Source organism: Lutzomyia longipalpis, chromosome 1, assembly GCF_024334085.1.
Source record: "Lutzomyia longipalpis isolate SR_M1_2022 chromosome 1, ASM2433408v1".
Taxonomy (NCBI): Eukaryota; Metazoa; Arthropoda; class Insecta; order Diptera; family Psychodidae; genus Lutzomyia; species Lutzomyia longipalpis.
The window spans coordinates 83019-107737 of record NC_074707.1 but is presented as its reverse complement, the minus strand read 5'-3'; the positions used below and the strand labels follow the sequence as shown (position 1 = coordinate 107737).

The window sequence follows — 24719 nt, the reverse complement described above, 5'->3', positions numbered from 1 at the left end:
AGTGTTCATTTTATATTATAAAGCAAAGTTCAAAAATTAAACAGAGATTTGACCTCCATTAATTTATGCTGAACAAAATTAATTGGCGATAGAATCTTCAACTTTTCCGTACATTATTGCTAAGTGAGGTGGAAAATGTACCACTCACACTTAAGTTAGTATATAAGACGATGCTCTTGCCCAATGGAGATGAAATTGAAAGAGAAAATTTGCTATAGAGATTGCATGAAATTTGCCAGCACACTGCATCAATATGACTAATCAATTTAAAAAAAATTACTCTAAATGGGGTTAATCATGCAAAGAAAATCACCTTTATGGAAAATTAAATTTTTATAATTCATCTTCAAGCATTGATTGCAGGATATTATTATTTGGGATAATGAAGACGGCGACAGATGCAAATGGAGTTTGGAAATAATAATTTTATGCAATCAATACGGTTGAATTCTGTCTCAAATGAAAAAGACTTTTTTTAACATTCATCTTACAAAGGTATCAATGTAAAGTCATAAAATTTTAATTTAAAATTATCGTATAGTTTGGATTCTAAATTCCACTTTCTTTATTTTCTAAATCATAAATTCATATATATATATTCACCTCTTACAATAAATCAATGATTTTCGTATCAAAGTAATCTAGAAATTAATTAATTTTTCATTTCTTTTCTTTTTTGAGCAAACAAATGATTTTTTTCTCAACATTTTAATAATTGCATTTTGATATTCAAGAAAGTGAATTAAATTGAAAAAAAGTAGTAATTTTATTCATCCATTGCTTGTTAGAAACATTAATGTTAAAGCTGTTTAAAACTAAAAATTATTTCAAAGGAAATGTTGAGGTAAACTCAAATTTTCTTTTTACTTTTTAAACCTTTATGATCTCCCATGAAAAAAATCTTCTAATGGTTTAAAAATTAAAAGTAGTTTAATGCTCTTTGTGATGATTATCATTAAAGAGGTAGGTACATAAACTTTTTTTTGCCCATAAATGTGTTTGATTGAATTTAGAAAGTCTAATTCTTGTTGATTGTCAGGAGAGATTTGGGCAAGTTGATAGTGACAACTAAATTTCTCCTCGAGCTGGAGAAAACAAAAAAAACTTTAAGAGGCGAGAAAAAGAGTCTAACACAAGAAAAAAAAACGTATACAATCTCAATGGATAGTTATTGATGATCGTGTCGTGGTCAATGATCATCAATTTAGTTGGTGGTTCATAGAAAAAAAAGAAGAAAATTCTTGTATGAATTCAACATTTTCTTTAGCTTTCGCATCATCCCATTTTACTCTCTTTCTCCAAAGTGTGTGATGCCTGGGACACCGTGGGTCGTTGCACTCTTCCATCTGGAGAGAGCACCGCTCAAATGGGGTTTTCTGCCGATGATGATGGAGTTAAAGGGAAAGAGGCATGTGAATGAAGTGCTTCAAACAAGAATTTAACAGTCTGATGGATGGTTTTTCTTCCATCATGCTTCCACTAAAGCTGCGTAAATGCAATGACAATGGAAAATGCACCAAAGATTTTACAACACATGTTGTTCTAATGGGAATATGAGCAGAGCATATAAACCGCTAATTGAAGTGGTAGTTCCTTGAAATCCCGTGACGAGAGACGTGTGCAAAAGGAAAAAATAAATAAAAGTACCAGAATCTGAAACAAATCCGGTATAGATTCTCTCTCTCTCTGTGCTGATTCGTTTTGCATATTACATAGTTATGTTAGATCTCTGTCGGTATTTAACTCATTGGATTTTTTTGTTAGAATTGATTCTTCCTGGCATGGGTTAAGAAGGAAAAAAAAAGAAACAAATTGCGTATATAATGGGGAATTTCCAGAGAGCTGTTATTTGACTGATGGCTTTTCTTTTTCGCAGCCGGTGAACTTGGAAATGCTGTTCAAGATGCCTTCGTCATTGCTGTGGAACAACAGGCCAGGGAGCGCTTGCAGCGACTGTCAGCTCTCAAGAGAATCACTCCTGTTGACATGTCACAACTATCAATCAAGGTGAGTGTCAGGACTCCCAATCTTCTCACAGGGGGTTTCCTTGAGAAAATTAGGTGTGGTTGTGTGTACTGAAATTTGGCCAGGAGGGGTATTTTTGCAGATGAAATAAAGCTAATCGATGGACGGATAGAGTAATTAATATTCCATTCAGTGTGGACAAAGATTTTCGGCGCCGTGGAAAGCGCTGAAGATAATATTTTAGCTTTAGTTACGTAATTTAACCATGAAATTCCCACATTTTTTCTGTTTTACATTATTCAATTCAGATATTATATATAACATGTACAAATCACTTGGATATGTATGCATGGATACATAGAACCAAATTAGAGTAGAATTTTGTGATTTTGAAATTCAATGTGAGAAAGTTTTAATAAAATATTAAATATCTCAATTTTTTATTCAATAACTAAACAGTAATATTATGAGAAATCTCTTATTATTTATTTTGTAAGCTTTCCTTTCATTTAAATTGGAATTAAATAAATCGTTTAACACTAGGTACGCTTATTCTTATTGCAGAATATGCGTGATTGTTAGTCAATTACTCTGACGCATGGATAAAAGAGAATTTTTTTTTCAAATATAATCTGAATTGGATAATGATTACCTACATATTTGACCATTATTATCTCTTCTGACAATACAAATCTCTGTGAAAAAGAGATTTCACTTTACCTCAAATTACTGCGCTAACATAATATGCTGAGGAAAGAGAAATATGGGAAGAAGTGAAGATGTTCTTTTACCAAAGGAATTTACTGTGTACGATAATTCCAACACAATGTTTTGAGTCTGGAACACTCTGTCTAGACATCCCATAAGTGGTTATTTACATTGATTCTTTTTTCCTTGCATTATTCTCGTATTATTGTGATTTTTGTTCTCTGTGACATGAGCATATTCAACATAAAAATCTGCGTGCATAATTTATGACCCCTTTTTTATGTCCTTCCTTACCCATTGCAAATCTCTGCACAATAAGATTACATGAGTTTGAATTGGTTTTTGTGGACCAAATGTTTTGTGTTCAAACACAAAACAAACATTATGAAAAAAATAAATGTTTGTTCATTGATGTATGTTGATTTTTTAATAGCACCAAGAACAGCAGACTTTTTCAGGTTTAGAAGGAATTGTAGAATGATAAGAAATATCTTTTTTAAGTTCTCACTGAAAATTCAATTTAAAAGATATAAAAATTAAATGATTTACTGGATTTACCCCATATTACGGTAGATTGTTAAATATTTTTGTATTGATTTTCTATCTATATTGTGAAGTATTTCACTGATAATTCAATCATGAAACTATGTATGTACATGTACGTACATACATACATAAAAGAATAAACATATGGAGGGATTTGAATAACAAAATTCTTGGTGATTTTACACACCTCAAGAAATTATAATAATTTCGCCATTATTTGAATAAATATGAAGTAAAATTATGTGACAAACAACTCCCTCAGATTTGCTCTGTGAAATCCTCCACAATGAAGAAAAGGAGAGAAATGGGGAGTAGAAATAAAGGGGGACGATAAAAATTTTGCTGTTGAAGGGAAATGTAAATATGTATTTATGTATAACTGGGGGGAAATTGTTGAGGGGAAACCAAAAGAAGAAATTGTGGTGTTTTCTGATTTTCAACGTTGACTTTTTCTTGTTTAAATATAATATAATCATATAAAAGTGCAATAATGACAAAAACAGCAAATACCATCACCATCAGTGAACGAGTTTTCTGTGTAAACTGATACTTGAGAATTTATGGTTTAGTTTTTGCTGTTGTCTCTTCTCACTACCTATATGAGTGAGAATATGAGATGCTGTTGAGATTAAATTACTTGCATATTTGAACTTGAAATTAAAGAAGAAGAAAAAACTATTGAGAAAATACATAAATTCATTGATTACTTATTGACTACATAATTTTATCTATTGACAAATAATTAATTTCTTTCTGTGTTCATCATCTCTTTGAAAATAGCTAAATCAACAGACAAAGGGAGCCGTGTCGCATGATTTGAGTTTCTTGAAGGAAGCATCTCCCATTTATGTGACTTCATTCACTGGCAATCACGTGACTGGTACGACAACAACGACAGTGACTACCGTTGCCAATTGCATAACTGGGACCAACAACATATTGCCAAATCAACCGCCACCATTGAACAATAATCAACCATCGATTGGTGGAAAAGCGACAAGCGGAGGTGGTGGCATTTCCATTGAAACCACAGCGCAAATAAATCACCATCCAGTGAATCACACGATCAGTCAGATTGGTGTTCATGCACCATCAGCATTGACAAGTAATGTGCAGCAGCAACAAGTGACGACATCTTCAACGAACAATCAACAATTCATAAATAATAATCCTAATATAACACTTAATAACAATAATAGCAATAATTGTGGTGCTGGAAACACAACCTTTAGTAGTTTTTATGGAAATAGTTCTAGTGAGATTCTAGCAAACGGCCACGGACCAAGGCGTGAGGTGAGTTTATCATGAAGATTAGTTTTTTTTTTTTAATTCTTCGATTAAATAAAAAACAATTTTTATTGAGAAAAGGAAAGAATGTAACATTGAACAATATTTCTCAAGAAAAAGATAATAAATAAAAGTTATTAATTATCTTTGAAATTCACAGTTAGCGACACTTTCGGAAGGAGATTCTGAGCCATCAAGTGAGTTCCTCGAGGCCAATAGCATATCAAAGGGTGAATTACCATTCGTTGGTGGTACCGAAGTTCTTCTTGGAGATCAGAGTCTTCGTCTCGATAGTCGGTGAGTTCACAGACAAAAATCTTTATATTCATCCATTTGTCCCATTAGAGATTTCCTAAATTAACTAGCATTATACATACAAATGTGTGTCTGTAGTATGCGTAGTATGTTTCAACATACATACAAAACTTATGGGAAAATTCCCGAAACTATGTGTTGTGTGCTTTACCTCTGCTGAGTCGATGATTTGTCTGTTAAAAATGTTAAATAAGAGATATGTGTGTCTAGATGCGTGGACAAAAGTACCATTCTTCCCATCTTTTAGGCTTTTAATATAAACCTCCGAAGGGATAGAAAGATACAATTTATAGGAATATTATATGGTTTTTTGTTGCTGTTGACTCTTCCCATCCTCTATTATTGCTTACACATATTCCACGTTTTTTTTTCCACATTGTCTACCTTTTCATATAGTTTTCTCTCTTCTATTTACTCCTATATAGTTTACCTTTTTGTCATCCTCGTTCTGCACCACTACATTTAAATGTTCCACCCCGGATTCCCATCCCGTCTCACCTTTTTCCGCCTCACTCACCTCTCTATATGTTGTGTGTATAATGTAAATTATTTTGAGGGAACAAGTGAATGCAGAACTATTTTTAGGTGTTGCACAGGTAGTTGGGGAGTCATTCGTCGGACATGCCAGGTATTCAAGTTGCTCCGCCGAAGAGAGGCAATATTCTCTTGTGCATGAAAGTAAACCTTTTAGGTGTTTGCCACGGTCATATAGAGGAAAGAAAGCACGATGTATGCATTCAATGCATTTCAAATGAGATCTGAGGGAGTCTTGATATAACTATGAAAAAAAAACAGGATAAGATGTGAATGCAATCCTACCATGAAGATCTTCTCTATTTAATGTTTCTCTTTTGATTCTTTCTTTTTTTCTGGAAATTTTGATTCAAGGATTATCCATCGACCGAAGTATTCAATCGAAAAACATAAAGTTTTCTCACGGATTTTTTTAATATATTCAATATTGTGAAATTAATATTAGCGATTTTACCTATGAGTGGTACATATGGTAGAAAAATTATAGGATTCTTCTTCTTTAATTTTCACTGTTATTCATAAATTTTATTAATGATTCATATAAAATAAAATAATATAAACCAGAATAAAAGAAAATTTTAGTACATAATTTATTCAATTCATAAAATAGCGGGTAACATCCACCCACAAAACTACTCCACCCCACTCTATTACAAAAAAAAAAACAATCGTGGCGTATATATTTCTTGTTTTGTCAATGATTTTATACATCTATTTAAATTTTCTGCCAGCAGACAGGAATTTTAGTGGCAATATTGGAGTTTATTGTGTCTCCTCGATGACATCAATACGTTGGAATTTTCCTGATATTTTTTCTCTCTTATCCCGAAATGCGTATTATATTTCACAGAAGATTGTTGTAATACCCATTGGCGCCTTTTTTTTTTAACATCAAATGGATAAGCAAATTCTAATTGGAACAAGAAGAGTTTTTCTTTTATAGTATAGAAGAAAAATCAAAATGTTGATTTAGAAATTATTTTTTGTTGTTTTTTTTTGTCTGCTGTGAAGACGTTGGTTTCATTTTCTTGCCTAGGAGTGGGGATGATGAATGAAGATTGAATGAATGATTTTACATGTTTTGTGTCTCTTTTTTCTCCTCATTCAACCTGATTGGAATCTCAATGTGTGATCCGACGATGTATTATAGTTGCTATTATTGTAAAAGAATTATTGTGTGTATTAATATCAATTGTTCTAAATGCTGAGCTGTACTGATGTCCATTCCTAATGGTTTTTTTCCACCCATCTTTATATATGTATAGTATTTTTCTCCCAATGGCACATCCATTATGCCTTGGTTGCAACAATAGATGATGTATGTTATTTCTTTACATTGCTTTTGCGGTGTGTCATTTCCTGAGAAATTATATCTTTGAGACTGTAGAGATGTACCTACATACATATGTATGTATAAAACCTACATATTCCTGAGAGAGGTAAAATATAACAAATGTGTGTGCATTTTACCTTAACAAAAAAATTTTTTGGCCCTATTCTTGTAAGACACAGTGCGGGGTAGTAGGTGCGAGTGAGACAGGGGACAATGAAGATGGTGCATGAGGAATATTTTTTGGAGTCTTCACAGCACAGGCACTCCCTCCATGGTTTATGTGGGTCTCTGTTGCATTTGAAATATGCTTTATTATATAGTTTTCTTCAGAGAGAGAGAGGAAACCTTTTTTCCCCATGCTGACTGGACGTCGCTCACTTGCCATGGGTTGTTTCTCTCCTTGTTTCTTAAACTCGCATATATGCCTTGGTGAGAGACAGTGATGGTTTATCAAGTGAAAAATATAAACGTTGGTGGGGTGTCTTCTTGCAAATGTGGTAACCAAAACATACCCAAACGTACGAATGACGGTGGTGGAATAGACAAAAAAAATTCCTTTCGTAGCAAAAAGGAGAAGATATTTAATTTCTTCAGTCACCCAAGAACCGTCTTCGAAGTCACGCAGACCTTTGGTACTACCTGGTGTGGTGAGGAACACCTTCTGAATTCCCTCACAGCGTATGCGTGCGTTTTTCTGTCGTTAATTCTTGGAATTATTCAAGTGATTTCTGAAGTACTTACTCTTTTTTTTCCTCCCAATATCAATGTGAAAATTATTGACTTGGTATGCAAATGAGGGGAGCTCCTCACAAGTGCATTGAACCACGTAATGGTTGGCAAAAGAAGGGAGTGAAATGAGTAAATTGCAGGTGAAGGTACCATTGCCCCTCTTGCACAAATGAAAAGTGAAATAGTGCTTCTTCGCATAGTGAATTTTTTTTCGACTTCTTTTCATCAGTTAATAGTCTTTCTTTGGTGTTTGATTAACGGAAAAAAACAGAGAAGAGGAATCCCCAAACAAGTGGGAGTTATTAATAAATTTAATCATCTTTGATTGTGAAAGACTGATTTTTTAAAAAAATAAAATTTCACATCAATAAAAATCCTTTCATCAAACAACATGAAGTACATTACGGAAAATTGGAATCAGCATAAACATGGAATTGTTGGTATTCGGTGGCGACAGTGGATCGAAGATGAATTCATGACAAAACGGTAAATTTATTGGGAAAATTTCCATGACAAAATACTTAAAGATTTATGATAGTTTGGGAAGCGGCAGATGTTTTCGGGTTTAGCAATTTTCTTCTGCGGAAATGATATGTTGTGGGATTAATGTTCTTCATTGATTCTTTGATTGTCGTTTGTTCGATTTTATGTAACAGAAATGATTAAAGATTTCTCATTGAATATATTTAACCTGCTAATATCTTTCGAGTTTTAAGGCTTTTTTACTCAATTTATTTATGTGAATTTAAAAAAAAATCATATTTTGACACTATTTTACTTAAATTGCTTTTTTTTTGTTCCAAGAACAAAAACAAATAGTTTTATCGTATGGGGAGCAGACGTTATCAAATTGTGACGTTGTTATCGTATATGTTGAAGTTGAATCCCGTATTGAGTTTTGAAATTCCACATTGCTGCTTCACATTATTGTCATCCATCCAGTTCAATCAGAGCGCACTTGAGAATGTTTGCCAAAGAGGGAGGAATCTTGCACACAGTATCTCACATTGAGCAGAAATAAGAGTCAGTGTGGTGTGAGGTGAGAAAGGAGAAAAGCTGTGACAAGTTTTAAAGCTTTAATATAGAACAAAATACTATAGTGGGTACCTACATATGGGAAGAACTATGTAGGTAATATTATTGATTTCAAGAACTATAAAGCTATTATGTGTGTACAGTACAGTGCATATATGTTGTGTTCTTCATGTCCCATGAGATTAGCACTGTTAAAGAGTCAGACATGAATAACAACATAAAAGAGGTGTGCTTGCGACAATATATTGTTGAAAGGATTTTATTATGTTGTGTACATATAGTGCGCAGAAAAGGATGGAGGAGGAATGACTGCCTGAGAAATTTTAATGTGACTCTTGGCAGGGTAGAATATAACAAAAGTTGACGATTTCATCTCTCATTTCTTTGGTGTAGCATGAAAACCGTCTCATTTGTGAAATTCTAGTTGTGAAGAAATCCGCAATGAAAGAGAACCAGTTCCTACTACATGTATGACTAATATCTCGCACGTCTGTGGTATGGGGATTCTCAAGAAATATTGGTTTAAAATTGTGTTGCATTCCAATTCTATATGTTATGCTATTTATTGGATTTTGCAGTTAATTCGTGCAAAGATGGTGTTTTCAGTGGAAAGAAATAAAGCGGTAGTTTTAGTGGGAAAAAATATTTCTTGACTTGTGATTTATGAGAATGAAAACTTCTGAACACTCTTAACACATTAAGCCAGTTTATTTGTTTATAGAAAAAAAATATACTCTTCAGAATTTTATATTGAGCTTTCAGAAGAAGTCTTTTAGATTTTTTTTTAATTTGGACATTTTAATGCTTTTCAAACATAATTTTAAAAATAAATACAATAAATGGTACTATTCTTAAACTTTTCAACTTCCTGTTTTTTTATATTAGGTATATATAGAGAAGTTCTTTTGCTCCTAGCAAGTTACACACATTGTTCAACAATAGAAATTGGATATGGGTGAAAAATTCCACATATAACCAGTCATTTTTATTGAGAAGTGTATCTCATATTTTTATTTTTCCAGATAAATTGCACCAACACACGGTTTGAGATTCTTTTATGTTCTTCTCACCGTCTCTGTTGGGCGCTAACAAAAAAAAATCCACTACACCATATACCCGCGTGTATATGCAGAATTTTTGCTTATGCTGTTCATTTAGCATAAATGCTTTGCTCTTGGTCAAATTTCACGGAGAATGAGATGTAATTAGGGTGAAATGAGAACCTGATGGAATAACCCTTTTGTATAATTATAAAAGATCCACATGTGACGGTGTGGCGGTCTCATAAAAAGCCCCACTAATTGTTTGCTGAAATCTGCAGAAAAAAATATCTCCAACATTCAAATTCAACGAAAATTTTATACTCTTTGTCTCTTTTTTTTTCATCCAATATTGGTATAGGTTTGTTTTCATTCCTCTTTTTATCATAATCACACACTATTTTGGAATATTCTTTTTTGGTTCCGCTTTCCTTTTACAAAAATCTGAGTATTTATATAAGGCGGTTTTAGTAATGTAGAACGTTTAAAAAAAAAAGACAAAGTAAGAGAGCTAAAGAGAAAAAAAACATTTTTTGGTGAGCGGGAGAAATTTGATTCTGCAAATAAACGCCCTCAAAAAAAAATAGTTTGATGAAGTGTTGGGAATGACTGTGTGGATGGAAAACCGCGTGAGATAGATTCTTGAACAATTTACATTTTGTCGACATTATTGTTTTCAACTCTCCCCCCCAAATGATGTGTCTTCCTCAATAGATTATTATTTTTTCCTGACACTCTATTATTGCTTTTCAAATGAATCTTCCATTTCTTCATTTTTTTTTCACACACAGGCAAAGACGTCGATCCGGATCCAGTATTGTTGTCGTGGGCGGTGAAGATTCCGTGAAAGATCATCACCACCATCAAGCGAGTGACTTGGAAATGTTAACGATGCTGTCTGTAAATCAGGATAATGGTGAGAAATTGAAAAGTGTTTTTCCCTAGGCTATGGAAAAAAATGGGCAGTGAGGGTGTGGGAACCCTAAAAATTGGATGGGGTTGTTGGAAGAGGTGAATAATTTCCAGATTAATATGCTAAATTTCGCATCGCTCTTGAAAATTAAACTAGCCAATTACAAGTTAATCAATGAAAAAAAAACAAAGAAATAATAAATGAATAAATAAAGATTTAATTTATGCAAAAATATGGAACAATTCCATAAGTAAAAAATATAGTTTTTCTTAATATACTTGTGGTGTAGGGTATTGAAAAAGACTTGAGAAGAAAAGGAATATTTTCAATAACATTATAGAAGTTTTTCTTTCTGGTTTCATAGTTGATGCTTCTTAATCTTCGTAAGCTTTTATGAGAGCTAAATAATAATCATATAAATTTACTAGTTTCACTAAAATGTATGTATCTAATTTTTGAACTGAAGAAAGTCTCTTCAGCAATGCTTGAAGAATGTTGCATATAAATTACAAGGCTTTTTACCATCCTTTTGGTAATTACAATGTTGTGTGTTCTCAAAAGGCACTATAGAAGCGTATATATGAGTGTTTTTGTGTATAGGAAAAAGAAGCATGCACCACCACAGTGCGCAGGAGAAAGGAGAAAAAATGGAGAAGACTCTTGAAAATATGTGAACTATTTTTCACAAAATGAGACGAATTGAGAAACTTTTTTTCCTCCCTCTTTTGTGCTGTTTTCATTTTTCCTATAATATAACATACAACACTCCTCTCAGTCAGCTCTCATATATTCTTGCAAAGTGCTAAATTGCTCGGGGATGAATTCCACTTGAGGCGGAACATTCCTTTCAATGTTGAGATAAGTGGGGAGAAAGGAAAATATTTTATTTAAAATTTGTCTCTTTTGAGCTGAATCTCTCTTATGCCCATTTTGCCTCTCTTATACATCATTTAAGCTAAAATGCTTTTTATTATACAGATTTATTATCTACATAATGTATTTTTTTCTTCTTTTGTAACCACTTTTAGGTCCGCATAGAGAGATGGCCGTAGATGTTCCGGATTCATTTATTGCACGCAATAAGACACCACCGCGATACCCACCACCTCGTCCACCGATTCAGGTAAATCATGGGAGTATTGCGATGCCACAAACACAAGTTTCCTCGGTTGGCGGTGGTACCAAATCGTCCGCACATAGTCATCAGCAGAATGGCTATGGTGGGGGAGTCTCCTTGGAGCTTGAACCTCTCAATAGTCTAAATCATCATCATCTGAAGGATTCACCCTCAATTGATGACACAACATCACATGATACGGTGAAAAAGTGCTCAAGTAAAAGTCCATCCTCACTTGGTTCCACATGTGAATCCATTGGGTTTGATTCAATGAGCTATAGGACAAATAATAAGTCAAGAGGTTCCCTAAGCACAAGGAGCTCATCATCGGGCGATTTGGGACCACCAGAGTATGATTTGGGGCCGCACAGAGAATTACCCGTTGATGTCCCCGATACATTTGTGGAGATTGTAAAGGCACCGCCACGGTATCCACCGCCAAAGCCACAAATTGTCAAGGAAGTGGCCAAACACAAAGATACCACACTACCAAGGGGGCAAGGGGATAAGCAATTGCCACAGCCTCAGGCTCCTCCTACAAGAAATAACGAGGTAGATTTTCATCCTCATCCTCACAACATTTTTTTTTCTATTGGTTAATGCTGGATTTCCTCCTTTAGATTCTAACAGTAACTTACTAACTTTCTATTTTTATTCCTTTTATATTAGTTGGTGTTCCACTTCGTGGCCAACACCAAGTATTGTAATCGTCGGAAAAACCGACCACCTCAGATCGGGCTCAAACTTGGTATGACCACGTTTCAGACAACCCACATTCCAAAAATGGTGGTGGAAAAATTTTGTTCCGGCCGGCCTGCCGGCCGGTCGCCCAAACTTTGTCTTATAACTCGAGAACGGTAACAAATAGAGACTTCGGGTTTGAAGTTTTCTATAGAAATGTGGGTGTAAAATTTCATTTTTTCGCATTTTCAAAATCCAAGATGGCCGCCGTCCGCCATTTTGAAATACCGTCAACCACTTCCCTTACAGATAGAGGTCTGAAATTTTAGTATGTTGTAGAGCTCAGTGAGACGTTTTCATCGACAATTCATACTTGAAAATCGGTCAAGCGGTTTAGCAAATATGGCGGCCTAAAGCAAAAAGTGTTTTTTCAATATAACTCGAGAACGGCTTGACCGATTTTGACCATCTTGGTATCAAATGAAAGGTTTCAAGAAGCCCTACAACTTTCTAGAACATTCCAAGTTCCAAAAACATCCGCAAGAGGCGCTAAAATCAAAAACAAAAATTGCCTAACTTTATACCCTAGTTATAGCGTGTAAACTGAAAAATACACCATGTTTTCGGAAAATTAAATACACCAAAAATACACAAATTCACGTGGCGCCATCTATTATGGTTTCTCAAAAATACAATTTTTTGAACATTTTTACACCAACCATTTTGGCGCTCGGTGATGTGTTTTCGGAAATTCCGGAGCTCAGTGTTGACATTTTTTCTATTGTCATTTTTGTTATTGTTTTGTGAATTTCATCTTGATACACAATTATTGCCTCCGGATGTGTTGTTGATGGCTTAATTCAAGTGCGGGATATGTTTATCAACATAACCCACTGCATCTGGGAGCACATATTGGTGGCATTGAAATATCCTGCGTCACTTTCTCCCACCGTGGCACACAGCGGGCTTCCCGGACATGGGATGAAAGTATGAAGTTTGGAATATGCGTTATTTTAAGCAAACTGTCTTAATATTTACTGATTTCCTCTCCAGTTACGACACCACCGATTGCATCTTTACCCATGCTGATGTTATTCTCCTGACTGGGAAGTCAATACACAAGGAAAAAGAAGCCGCTTCGGTGTACTTCTTTGACTCCCGGACAAGTGAACAAATTCACAGCATTCCCGTCACAGATTCCCACATCATCAAGGTCATCTGGGATCCGAAACACAATCAAATCTTTAGTGGCTATGGCAATGGGGTAATAAAGTGCTTCTACGATGAGAAATGAAGTCTCCGTGGGGCTAAATTGTGCTTGTGAATACGTACTGGAAGAAGAAGCATGTGGAAGCTGTGAGATCAACACAGGTGACACTCCACAAGCGCTACCAATGTTCCGACAGAAGAGTCGATTCCCGGATAGGGTGGACGTGCTGAACTATCCCAATGAATGACAGAATAATAAAGTTTTGAGTAAAAGGAAGAGATTGTTTTATTTTCTAATGTCTGCTGATAGGATGTGGTGAGACACAGAAACTTCCTTCTTCTGAATTTGATTTTTTTCCTGTCGCTCCACCCCCATTTGACACGAAAACACCACTCTCCAGGAACACATGGAACAGATTCTGGAAGATTTTTTATAAGATTAAAAATCTTTTGGGGTTTCTTTAGGGAATCTTAAGGGAACTTACATGACTACTGTGGAGCCTTTTTGAGGAGTTTTCAATCTTCCGGCGTGATTGGAGTTGTGGATTTTCTCTGATTTTCATTTTTCACTGATATTTGTCAATTTTTGTTTACATTAATTCTTCTTCTTTTTTATTTTTCTCTCTAAAACATTCCGAAAGTCTCGGAATTTCAAATTTGCAAAATACAAATCTACATGTAGATTTGTATTTTACAAATTGTTGGAAAGTGCCTGGAAAACTCTATTTTCACACAAAAATTGAGTTTTTCATTAAAATTTTTCACAAAGTCGGTCTGAAATCGGTTGTAGGAAGGTTCTATTACCTATTTGGACCGAAATTGTGAGAAAAAAGTGTTAAAATATGAATTTTGAGAAAATACACCAAGGAGGGGAAATTTCAAAAAAATACACAACCTTCCCGTGTGTATTTTTCAGTTTACACGCTATAACCAGGGTATTAAGGGGCAATATCTCTGAATCCCCATTAGGCAAATCTTTTAAATTTTGATATGTTGTAGCCTGACTCAATCTCTTTCATCAGTCCGAAAATGAAGAAAATCTATGTCGCCGTTTAGAAGATATGGCCATTTGAAAAATTCTTGAATTTGAAAAGTTCTAAGAGCCATATCTCTTGAACGGATTGTCCGATTTTGCTCAATTTGGTATTAAATTAAAGGTTTTGCAAAACTCTACAACTTTCTAGAACATCAGAAATCTCTAAAACCATTCCTTCGGGACAAAAAATGCCAAAAACTGTTTTGGTAAAACAAAAAGCCGCCATTTTGTATTCTGAAGGTGACCTTGAAAAGTATCTTAATATATCCCAAATTATAGCCTGTTTTAATACCTTTCCAAAACTGGTCAAGAAATTTCTGTATGTCTTATAGAACCAGAGATATGACCATTTTTATCCATCAAATTGCCGAATTTTACAAAAAAAAATCTTTGGCTATTAATTCTGCTCACAAATCGCATTACAACGCATAAACAAACTTCTACACGTTGTGGGACACCAACTCTTATAACTGGACGCGTTATGATTGACTTTTTATATTGGTTTTAATAACTAATTGAATTTTAAATTTATTTTATTGTAAAATATATGATTTTTCTTTAATAAAAAAAAAGTATAACATTTCCTTACGTTGTTGCATGTACATTTATTATTCTTTATAAACTTTTTTGTTACTTTGAATGATTTTTCTAACAGAAAATTTTCCTTTTTCCCCCATCTAATTACTTCCTTCATTTATTCATTTTCACACACATACACATTATCATTCATTTTACTTACACCCAAAGTCAAAGGGGAATAAGTCAATGAAAATGAAGATGAATGATGTACGTACACACTGAAAATACACACAAAAAAATTAAAATCTATGGGACCTTCCTTTCTGAAAATTGCTTCTCTTCGCCGTGAAATTGATGGGAATAATAAAAAAAAGAAAACTCTCGAAAAAAAAGTGTATGAAACTGAGTAAGAAACTTGATTTTATTAGTTAGAGATAATTAGAATTTAGACATACCTATATACCTACTATATATATCTGTATGTATGCTGTTTAAGTGGAAGAATAATGGCATAGAGATGGAGGAAAACTTGTACAAAAATTGTGTAGATTCTCTAATAGATTACATTGCTCCAAGAATTGTAGATTATGGGAATCTTCTTTCCTTTCTTTTTTTTTCGTTGTTGTTATTGCACGTGGAATAATGTTTCTTCTTTTTTTATCTTTTCTTTTGTTCTGTACAGCTAAATGGATCAGCAAAGCCAATTCCACCACCTCGTGATCATCTGCGAATTGAGAAGGATGGTCGTTTGGTGAATCGTGCACCAGCTCCACAAGTGCCCGATCGTAAAATAACACTTCAGCAACAAACACCGGGTCAAATCGCACAAATTGTCGAACCAACCCCCGAACAATTGGATAGCATTAAGAAATTCCAGGTGAGCTCATGTGTATTATATATATAGTTCATTTATTTACCTCTCAAATATTTTCCACTATATACATATATAAACTTTTACAAAATTTACATTAAACACTCTTGTGGTGATTGTATATGTGAAGTTTATTAAGGGGGGAAATTTTCATTTCTACTGGTTCATTCATGAAATTAGTGCTATGTGCATACACATTGGTTTGTAATTTATTTTACTCTCTTCCTCTTTCCAGGAAGTGAAAGATTAATTATATATTTTTTTAATACATTTTCAACTACATTTTTTAGAATAGTCAAAAAACTGTTTGAAACTGTTCGCGAAGAAGTCTTTTTGACGGCGGTCCTACCACACAGTCACGACTGTATATATGTATAATGATTTAATTTGTTGGAATACGTGGGGCAAAAAGATGCATATTTGACTTTAATTAGATTAGATTAATACTAGAGCTTTCAAAAAGAATGAAGAAAAAAATCTTTATACTGCGATTTTATTGGCAATTTTACGACTTTAAAACATCATTATCTTTCTTCCATGAAACATATGGTTGGTTTTTCCATATTTCCCAGAGTCCTTGCAAAAATGTTGTTTCATTGGACTTTATATTAACAAATTTAGAGAAAAAATAAGTAATGTTTTTGTTGTATTCTTTTAATTACGGAAAAATACTTGATGTTATACGGTAAAAATTGATCATAAAGTTAAAGTTTAAATGGTTTAGCCTTCTTGTAAGTTTCCTTTTAATATTAATATCATTGTCCTTTATACTAATGATAATTTCTAGTAAAACTATATGTATAGCTCAATGTGGGATCAAATGCAATTTTAATTGTATTTATGACAAACATGAATATATAACGTTCTGCACAATATTCGTTTATGTCATTTTATTACGTGTATTTAAACATATGAGTTATAACCACTATCATAACACAAATATTTTTATTGTGTATATACATACTTACGGAGGTAATATAAAAGAGGGTGAATAGGATCAAATTTTAAAGAAATTTATTTTATTTATTTTAAAGAAATAAATTATTTGTTAATGTTTCTTTATCATCTAAAAGATTTCTTTATAAAAAAAATGAGATAATGGACCTTATTCAGCGACCAAGAAACCCCTGTTTGTTTGAAATCTTGAAATTTCAGTACAAAATTCAAAGATTTCAAGGGTTTCTTGGTCACTGAATTAGGCCCAATAGGTCAATTTGGTAGAAAATTTCAAGCCCTATGAAACATATTCTGAACCTTTGATCTATCTCGCAACGAAATAAGAATTTTTCAGGCTTTCCTGAACCCTTGTATGTAATACTTTATGCTTTAATCCCAAAAAATGAAGTTAATGAATTAATTGTTGATTTCTCACCTGGACAATCAGCTACAATATGAATTACTTTACTAAAATATTATTTCATCAATGTATGGTGAATTCTATTCACCCCAATTATACGATATCTACCGTCCACCTGTATTCTTCACTCTCACCCACTCACAAAAGTGCTGTGTTTAAGTATAAAATATACAATTTTCCAATGAAGGGAACATACTCTTTTGCACCTCGTGTGGACGATAAAATGAATTTTCGTTGTGGTGTATGGAATACAAAAAGTAAAAAAAAAAAAAAAAGAAACGTTGAATGTACTCACGGATTGTAGTGTATATGTATATACAATGGGGGGCGAATATGAGTATACTGTGGCCAAAAGCAATAAGTTAGCTCACAAACGCCAAAGGAGTGAAATGAAAATTCATGTGTGGTCGGTCGCACAACAATCAGTTTTTGTTGGAAATCAATTCACACCGCACGTCTATTAGCATTTTATTTATTTTTCTTTAAAAAAATGTATCGGAAGAGTGGGATAAAATAAAATAATATTATTCAATCTTTTCCAAAAAAAACTCCGTGAACTGACTTTTGGGAGATTTAATTTTTTTCTCTCTATTAAAAGGGAGAGAAGTTGAAAGAATAATTTTCATTGTGAGTGGTGTGTGTGTGTGTTAATAGAAAGGGGATTTTGATAAGTTACTAACTAATATTTGATTGATAAATCTTCTAATCGCAAATTCATACGATATTGACTTTGGGGAGATATGCTGCTTCTTCATAAAAAAAATGTTAATAAAGTTCAACTAGTGGGGATTTTTTGAGTGATTATGTCATTTCTAATGAAGATTCTGTGCGCTGTTGAAAAAAAAAAGAAATTGTGAAAGGAAAAACCAATTTGCCAATTTAAAAAACATACATATACGAGTATTTTGGTGAAGAAAAATATTTAAGAAGCACCACTTTGCTCACATGACATCACTAATTAACAATTCTCGGGGAATTTTTAGCTCTTTTTCTTGTCACGTCGTGGTTAAATCGTTAAAAGACAAGGCTCTAGCTGAATGTAGTTGTGTACATATAACTCTCAATGGCAAAAATATTTTCGCATTTCACATTTTGTTATTAAAGGCGTGATAAATGTGATAAGAAATAATGAAAGTGTGTGTGCAGCCCGCGAAAAATTGAAATCTTCAATCGCACCTCTCTCTCTCCCTCTCTATTCAGTAGCGTCGGGAAAATTGTAAAGTTCAAACGAATTAATGTTTATATAGATTAAAAGAAGAGCAGAAGGTGGTTTGTAATTAAATTTGAGATTTGGTTGTGTGTGAAAGTGTGGGAAGAATGTATGAATCTTTTCATCGGCAGAATCACTACGAGGCATGAAAAACTTTTTTTTTAAATTTTTTTTAAAAGAAAATCATATAAATAATTATTTTCTAAAAAAAAACATTTTTTTGTATCTTCCCCCGCACACAGGAGCAACTCAGACGACGACGAGAAGAGGAAGAAAGAATAGCGCAACAGAATGAATTCCTCAGAGCAAGTTTACGTGGTTCACGGAAGCTACAAGCACTACAGGATGGCCCAGTGGTCATCAATCCGATTGGGGTGGAGAATGAAGCCTATCTGGAGGATGAAGAATTGGAAAGAATTATTGGTAAGTTAAACAAAACAACTTTAAAAAAAAGCCCACAACACTGTAGTTGGTGTATAACACATTTTGATTCAGCGGAATTGTTGACTGTGAAACGTAGCTTCCGTTTATTAATTCATCTCCATTTCCGTTGCTATATATATACCGCTCTTTTTTACTCAACTTCTCTTTTCCCATTAGAAACTGAAAAAAAAAAGAGTGCGAGAATAGCAATGGTACTTTTTTGATCCTCTTCCATTTGCCGCAACAACAAAAGAGTTAATTTTTTCTGTTGTTGTATTTTGATTTTCAAACATTGTGAGCTCGCGTAAATGGAAAAATCAGCACATTATAGGAATAGAAAAGAGAATGAAAAAAAGAGTGTAAGGTCGGGGTAATTTCAGTGGAAAAATAAGCATTTAAAAAAAAGGAAATGAATAATTTCTTTCTAAATTCTATTAACTTTTTTAACTTTCGATTTTTTTTACTATTTTTTCCCTTAAGAAGAATTTTGTTTAATTCTCGCTAAAATTCAACTGATTATAAAATTAAACTTTTCACAGTAAAGCCTTACAATGTTGTTTAATGTATATGTATGTATATAGGAAAAGTTGACTTTGAAGTTGTTCTAAATTCTTGGAAAATTAAATTAAAATATTAGACGTATTAGAAGCTGAAAGATTTATTTTTTACATTTAAAGGTTCTTTGATTACCATAAAAAAAACATTAAGATCCGGAACGAATTGGAGGAATTAATCTCAATTTATTTAGCATTGAGATTGGCAAGCAAGACAAATGTTTCGCTAAGTTTCGGTGTAGAATTTATTTTATTGAATATGAGAAAAAAATAAAACGAATAAGCATGAGGAAATGATCAAAAAAAATAACTTCCTTCCTAATAAATTTTCCACATAAATTTGCATTTTAGGCTATGGTGAACTGGTGAGTGCACTGCAGCGTTTGCAGAATCACCTGAATAAGTATGGATTGGCATCATTGGCGGGTAGAGTGACGGCGGCGCAGAGTCTTCTACTGGGTCCGGGTGTGGCTCGTGCTCTTGCCACACGTACAGCCGTCCTGCAGCGTCGACGACCGCGTGTAACAAATCCCATTACAAGCAATGTCCAGACCCTGGCTAAGGATTGCATGGAATCACTGGCACAGTCAAATTCACCAGCTGCCATTGAATTATGCGGTATACTGTCGTCGTATGAGATGGAGGGATTATTCCAGGCGCACGATCGTGTCGCCACGACAACCGATCGGAGTTGTTCGTCGTCACTCCTGGCGACGCCCGTATCAACACCGTTGCCCGTGAAGCCACCTGTTGTGCCACATACGGCCAATACCGTAAACAACAATCTGGCCATTAAGCAGCGTGAACCCATTGCCACACCCGTGGGTACCCTGCATGACGGTACGCAGGATCACATACGAATTATTCGCATTGAAAAGTCATCGGAACCCCTGGGGGCTACAATACGCAATGAGGGTGAAGCCGTGGTTATTGGACGAATTGTTCGTGGAGGTGCAGCAGAGAAATCCGGGCTCCTGCACGAGGGTGATGAGATTCTCGACGTGAATGGCATTGAGATGCGGGGGAAGAGTGTGAATGATGTGTGTGCCCTACTGGGTGCAATGACGGGTACTCTTACTTTCCTCATTGTCCCAGCTGGGAGTCCACCACCTGGTGGCGGTGGTCGCGATCCACCAGTGCTGCATGTACGTTCCCACTTTGACTACGATCCCGAGGATGATCTGTACATTCCGTGCCGTGAATTGGGGATTAGTTTTCAAAAGGGGGATGTACTGCATGTGATTTCGAGGGATGATCCCAACTGGTGGCAGGCATACCGCGAAGGAGAAGAAGATCAAACACTTGCCGGTTTGATTCCAAGTCAATCGTTCCAGCATCAGAGGGAATCAATGAAGTTGGCAATTGCCGGGGAGGCAGGACAGCGAGGAAAGACAAAGGAGCAAGCAAAGGGGGCAACACTTTTGTGTGCACGAAAGGGGAGGAAGAAAAAGAAGAAAGCCAGCAGCGAAGCTGGGTGAGTTTTATTTTTTTTTTTCAATTGGAAAATAACTTTTTGCAGAATTTTTCTAAATGAAAAAAAAAATATTTTCTAGATATCCTCTGTACGCTACAACAACACACGACGAACCGGATCCCGAGGAAATACTCACGTACGAAGAGGTAGCACTCTACTATCCACGAGCATCCCACAAGAGGCCAATTGTACTCATTGGACCCCCAAATATTGGACGACACGAACTTCGACAGCGACTTATGGCAGATTCCGATCGATTTGCTGCAGCAGTTCCACGTAAGTGTCTTTCTCTGTGAGCTTCAGAAAGAAGTTTTCGGGAAATTGGAATCATTTTTTTTTTTATTTGTTAATAGATACATCACGCCCACGACGGGATGGCGAAGTTCCTGGACAGGATTATCACTTTATATCGCGCGCACAATTTGAAGCGGACATCCTGGCGAGGAAATTCGTAGAGCATGGAGAGTACGAGAAAGCGTACTATGGTAATTATTCCACCCACATAATTTTCCATCATTGAATGGACATATTTTATTGACTGTGGCTGTTTTTTTCTTTCTTTTAATATTTTCAGGGACATCCCTTGAAGCTATTCGTACTGTAGTCGGAAGTGGGAAGATTTGTGTGTTAAATCTCCATCCGCAAAGTTTAAAATTACTAAGGACGTCAGATTTGAAGCCATACGTTGTTCTCGTGGCGCCGCCGAGCTTGGAAAAATTACGCCAAAAGAAAATTAGGAATGGAGAACCATTCAAGGTGATAAATTTTTTTTAATTTAAAATTCATTTAATATTTAACCCATTGGGGAATTCAGAGTGAGTGTTAGTGGGGGATTTTGATGAAAGATAAGAGGTAAAAGAATATGTAATTGTAAATTTTAAGTATATTTAAAAACAATTTTTCATTTCTACGGCACACAGGAAGAAGAACTGAAGGAGATTATTGCAACTGCGAGGGATATGGAGGCTCGATGGGGTCACCTATTCGATATGATTATCATCAACAACGAGACAGAACGGGCCTACCATCAACTACTTACGGAAATTAATTCTCTCGAACGCGAACCACAGTGGGTTCCAGCATCTTGGCTACATAACTGATCCCGCAAAAAGTTGCGACGGCTCAAGTAAAAAAAAAAAGGAAGAAAATGTTCCGTTGCGACACTTAAAAGAAAATAAATGTAGGTATGTTTACACTACAAAAAAAATATGTCTATGATAGTGAAAAAAAAAGGTATTTTGTTGTCTGTAGAGGCGAAATGTAAAGAGCGTGCGATGACGCGAATGAATTAAATTTTAGAGAAAAAAGAAGAAAACTAACCCTTATTATAAAGATTTAGGCTGAAAATAATAAATTTAAAAAAAATGTGAAGAATGAATTTTGCGAATTTGTAAGAAGTAAATAGTTACAAAAAAGATGTTTTAAAGATATTTTCCAAGAAAAAAAAGGAAAGAATATTAACGTGCGCGAACCTTTAACATACAGCAGATTTCTTATGATAGAGAAAAGCTCATAAAAGACATTTTTTGAAAATATATTGTCGTTACATTCTTGGTGGAATTTTGTACGTTGCAAATGATGGTGAAAAAAACATATACATAATAGACTTTATTTTATAATATTACTTTTCTTATTGCTCAATCAATTGATTATAAAAAAACAAATAGTAAAAAACATGTAGAGGACTGAGTGAGAAAAAAATGGAGAATGTCATTATATAGAAAATTAAAATAAATAAAAAGCAATTTACAAAAATCAGAATAAAAGAAATTTTCGAATCAATAAAGAAAAATCTCGAATTCACATTATTTGAAAAAAAAAGAATTCAAGGGAATTTATAAATATCCCATAATCACCTCTTCTCCCTCCTCCTACACTCCACTCAGTGGAAAATTCAAAACAAAAAGAATATTCAAAAGAAAAAATATAGTGAAAAAAAATTTAAATTAGGTGTGTTTTAGAAATTTTAAATAAACTAAATAGCAAATAGAGTTTTTTGAAAAATATAGAAAAAAGTGTTTTTTTTTCTATTGCTGAGAAAAAAAGGATTATTATTCTTAATTCAATCAGACTGAGAATTAATTTAAAGGAAAGATTAAAAAAGTCGTACTTATTAGATTCCATTTATTAAAAATAAAAATGTTAAAGATTTTAAAGAAGGAAGTTGAGAAAAACAATGTAATAGCATTCATATTCTTTGTCTCATGTTATTTTTAAAGTGAATATTTCCATTTTAGAGAGAGAAAGCGTGATGAATGAGATATGAGAATAAAAAAAGGAGATATTTATAGAAAAAAAAAATATACGACGTATAATAAATTTAAATTTGCTCACGTAAAAAAGAATGGGAAAAATCGTAAGTCAAAGGATGGATTTATATTATTATATAAATAAATATAATAGAATTTTCATTGTCTCTTGCGCATGAGAGTGATTAACTACAAAAAGAAAGAAAATAAAAAAGTAAATTTTTGTGAACCGACAAATTTCCAGAATTTATTGCAAAAAAGGGAAGTAAAGGCGATAAACCCACATCTATGATACATTCATAGATTTATTATTATTATGTATTGTATATATTGTGAGAGAAATGTTTATAAAAAAAAGATGAAAAGAATTAGAATATATGAATTATTTTTTTGTGTATATTCGGAAGAAATTTATATATATATATATTATAAAAAAAAAACAAGAAAAAACAAGGTATTAAAAATGAGAAAAATATGACATAGATTATTTGAAAGAAAAAATGAAGGAACTAATCAAAATGTATATGTACATTAGTTAAAAAAATAAAAAATACAAACAAATGAATAAAAAAGTCAAATATTTAGTTTTCTTTTTCATTTTGCATCCATTTATTTCAGTTTCAGCCATTTAGTGCAAATTATTTTTTTACACATTTAACAACAAAATATTTCTAAAATTGTTTTTCTTCATACACACACTCTTATCAACTACATACTCGCGACTTTGGCTTCTTCATCTTCACCATACTATCTCTCTTCTCTCAACTGTGCGCATCGACCCGCAGAGTTGTGCCACACGTCTCATCAGTCAACGTCTATGTAATTCTATATCTGTGGCCATTGAAGCGTTAAAGGAGAGCCGAAGAGGAAAACTAGGACAGTCATTCAATGCTTTTTTGGTGGGAGCTGAGGTGCTCTCTCCGGGGGCGTCAAGGGTCCGTGTCAATCCGAGAGAAACACAATTTTTACCAGAGCTTTCGGCGAATCACCTCGCCTTCTTCTGTGGTCCTTTGAAGGAGATTTTATTTTCAATTTCAATACAATGAATTTAGATTATTTTCTTAAAAAAAAAAGAAAAGAAAAGAAAATAATCTAAATTCATTGTATTGAAATTGAAAATAAAATCTCCTTCAAAGGACCACAGAAGAAGGCGAGGTGATTCGCCGAAAGCTCTGGTAAAAATTGTGTTTCTCTCGGATTGACACGGACCCTTGACGCCCCCGGAGAGAGCACCTCAGCTCCCACCAAAAAAAAAAAAAAAAGCTAAACAAACTACGTCAAGAAAACAACCATCAAAGTCATTCAATGGCTTATATTTTTTTCTTCTCTTCTTCGAAATGAAGAATTCTTTTGCTGATTTTTTTAACAGTAGTCTGTCGAAATTTTGGGTCAGGCATTAAAAAATTAACGTTCTTCGATTTTTTTTTACATATTTCTCAATTTTCTACGCTTGGATATTTGAGGATTTTTCTTTTTGGGCAGAAAAGTTTATTTTCAAAAAATATATTTTGTTGAAATTTACCCTTAAAAAGTTCTGACAACTTTTCAATATTACAGTTATTTTTTTTCCCTTTGTGATTAAGTATGTATGTACAGGGCAACTTCTTTTTATTT

At 33.9% G+C, this 24719-nt stretch overlaps 1 protein-coding gene across 8 annotated transcripts in view; it reads left to right on the top strand.

Annotated features, from left to right (window-relative positions):
* LOC129796957 (protein PALS1) overlaps window positions 1–23683 on the top strand; it is a 33801-nt gene extending 10118 nt beyond the window's left edge. For 2 of the 8 annotated variants that reach the window (XM_055839118.1, XM_055839125.1), the window contains 12 exons: window positions 1877–2007; window positions 4000–4512; window positions 4667–4803; window positions 10284–10408; window positions 11434–12074; window positions 15650–15844; window positions 18648–18828; window positions 19734–20856; window positions 20936–21132; window positions 21210–21341; window positions 21431–21612; window positions 21777–23683. In XM_055839118.1, the coding sequence (XP_055695093.1) occupies window positions 1877–2007; window positions 4000–4512; window positions 4667–4803; window positions 10284–10408; window positions 11434–12074; window positions 15650–15844; window positions 18648–18828; window positions 19734–20856; window positions 20936–21132; window positions 21210–21341; window positions 21431–21612; window positions 21777–21956 (3737 nt within the window). In that variant the 3' untranslated portion in view covers window positions 21957–23683. Of the gene's footprint in view, window positions 1–1876; window positions 2008–3999; window positions 4513–4666; window positions 4804–7285; window positions 7904–8358; window positions 8549–10283; window positions 10409–11433; window positions 12075–15649; window positions 15845–18647; window positions 18829–19733; window positions 20857–20935; window positions 21133–21209; window positions 21342–21430; window positions 21613–21776 lie in introns of those variants that run through there. The other 6 variants (XM_055839135.1, XM_055839173.1, XM_055839145.1 and 3 more) reach the window with 6 other exon arrangements.
* The last annotated feature ends 1036 nt before the right edge of the window (window positions 23684–24719 follow it).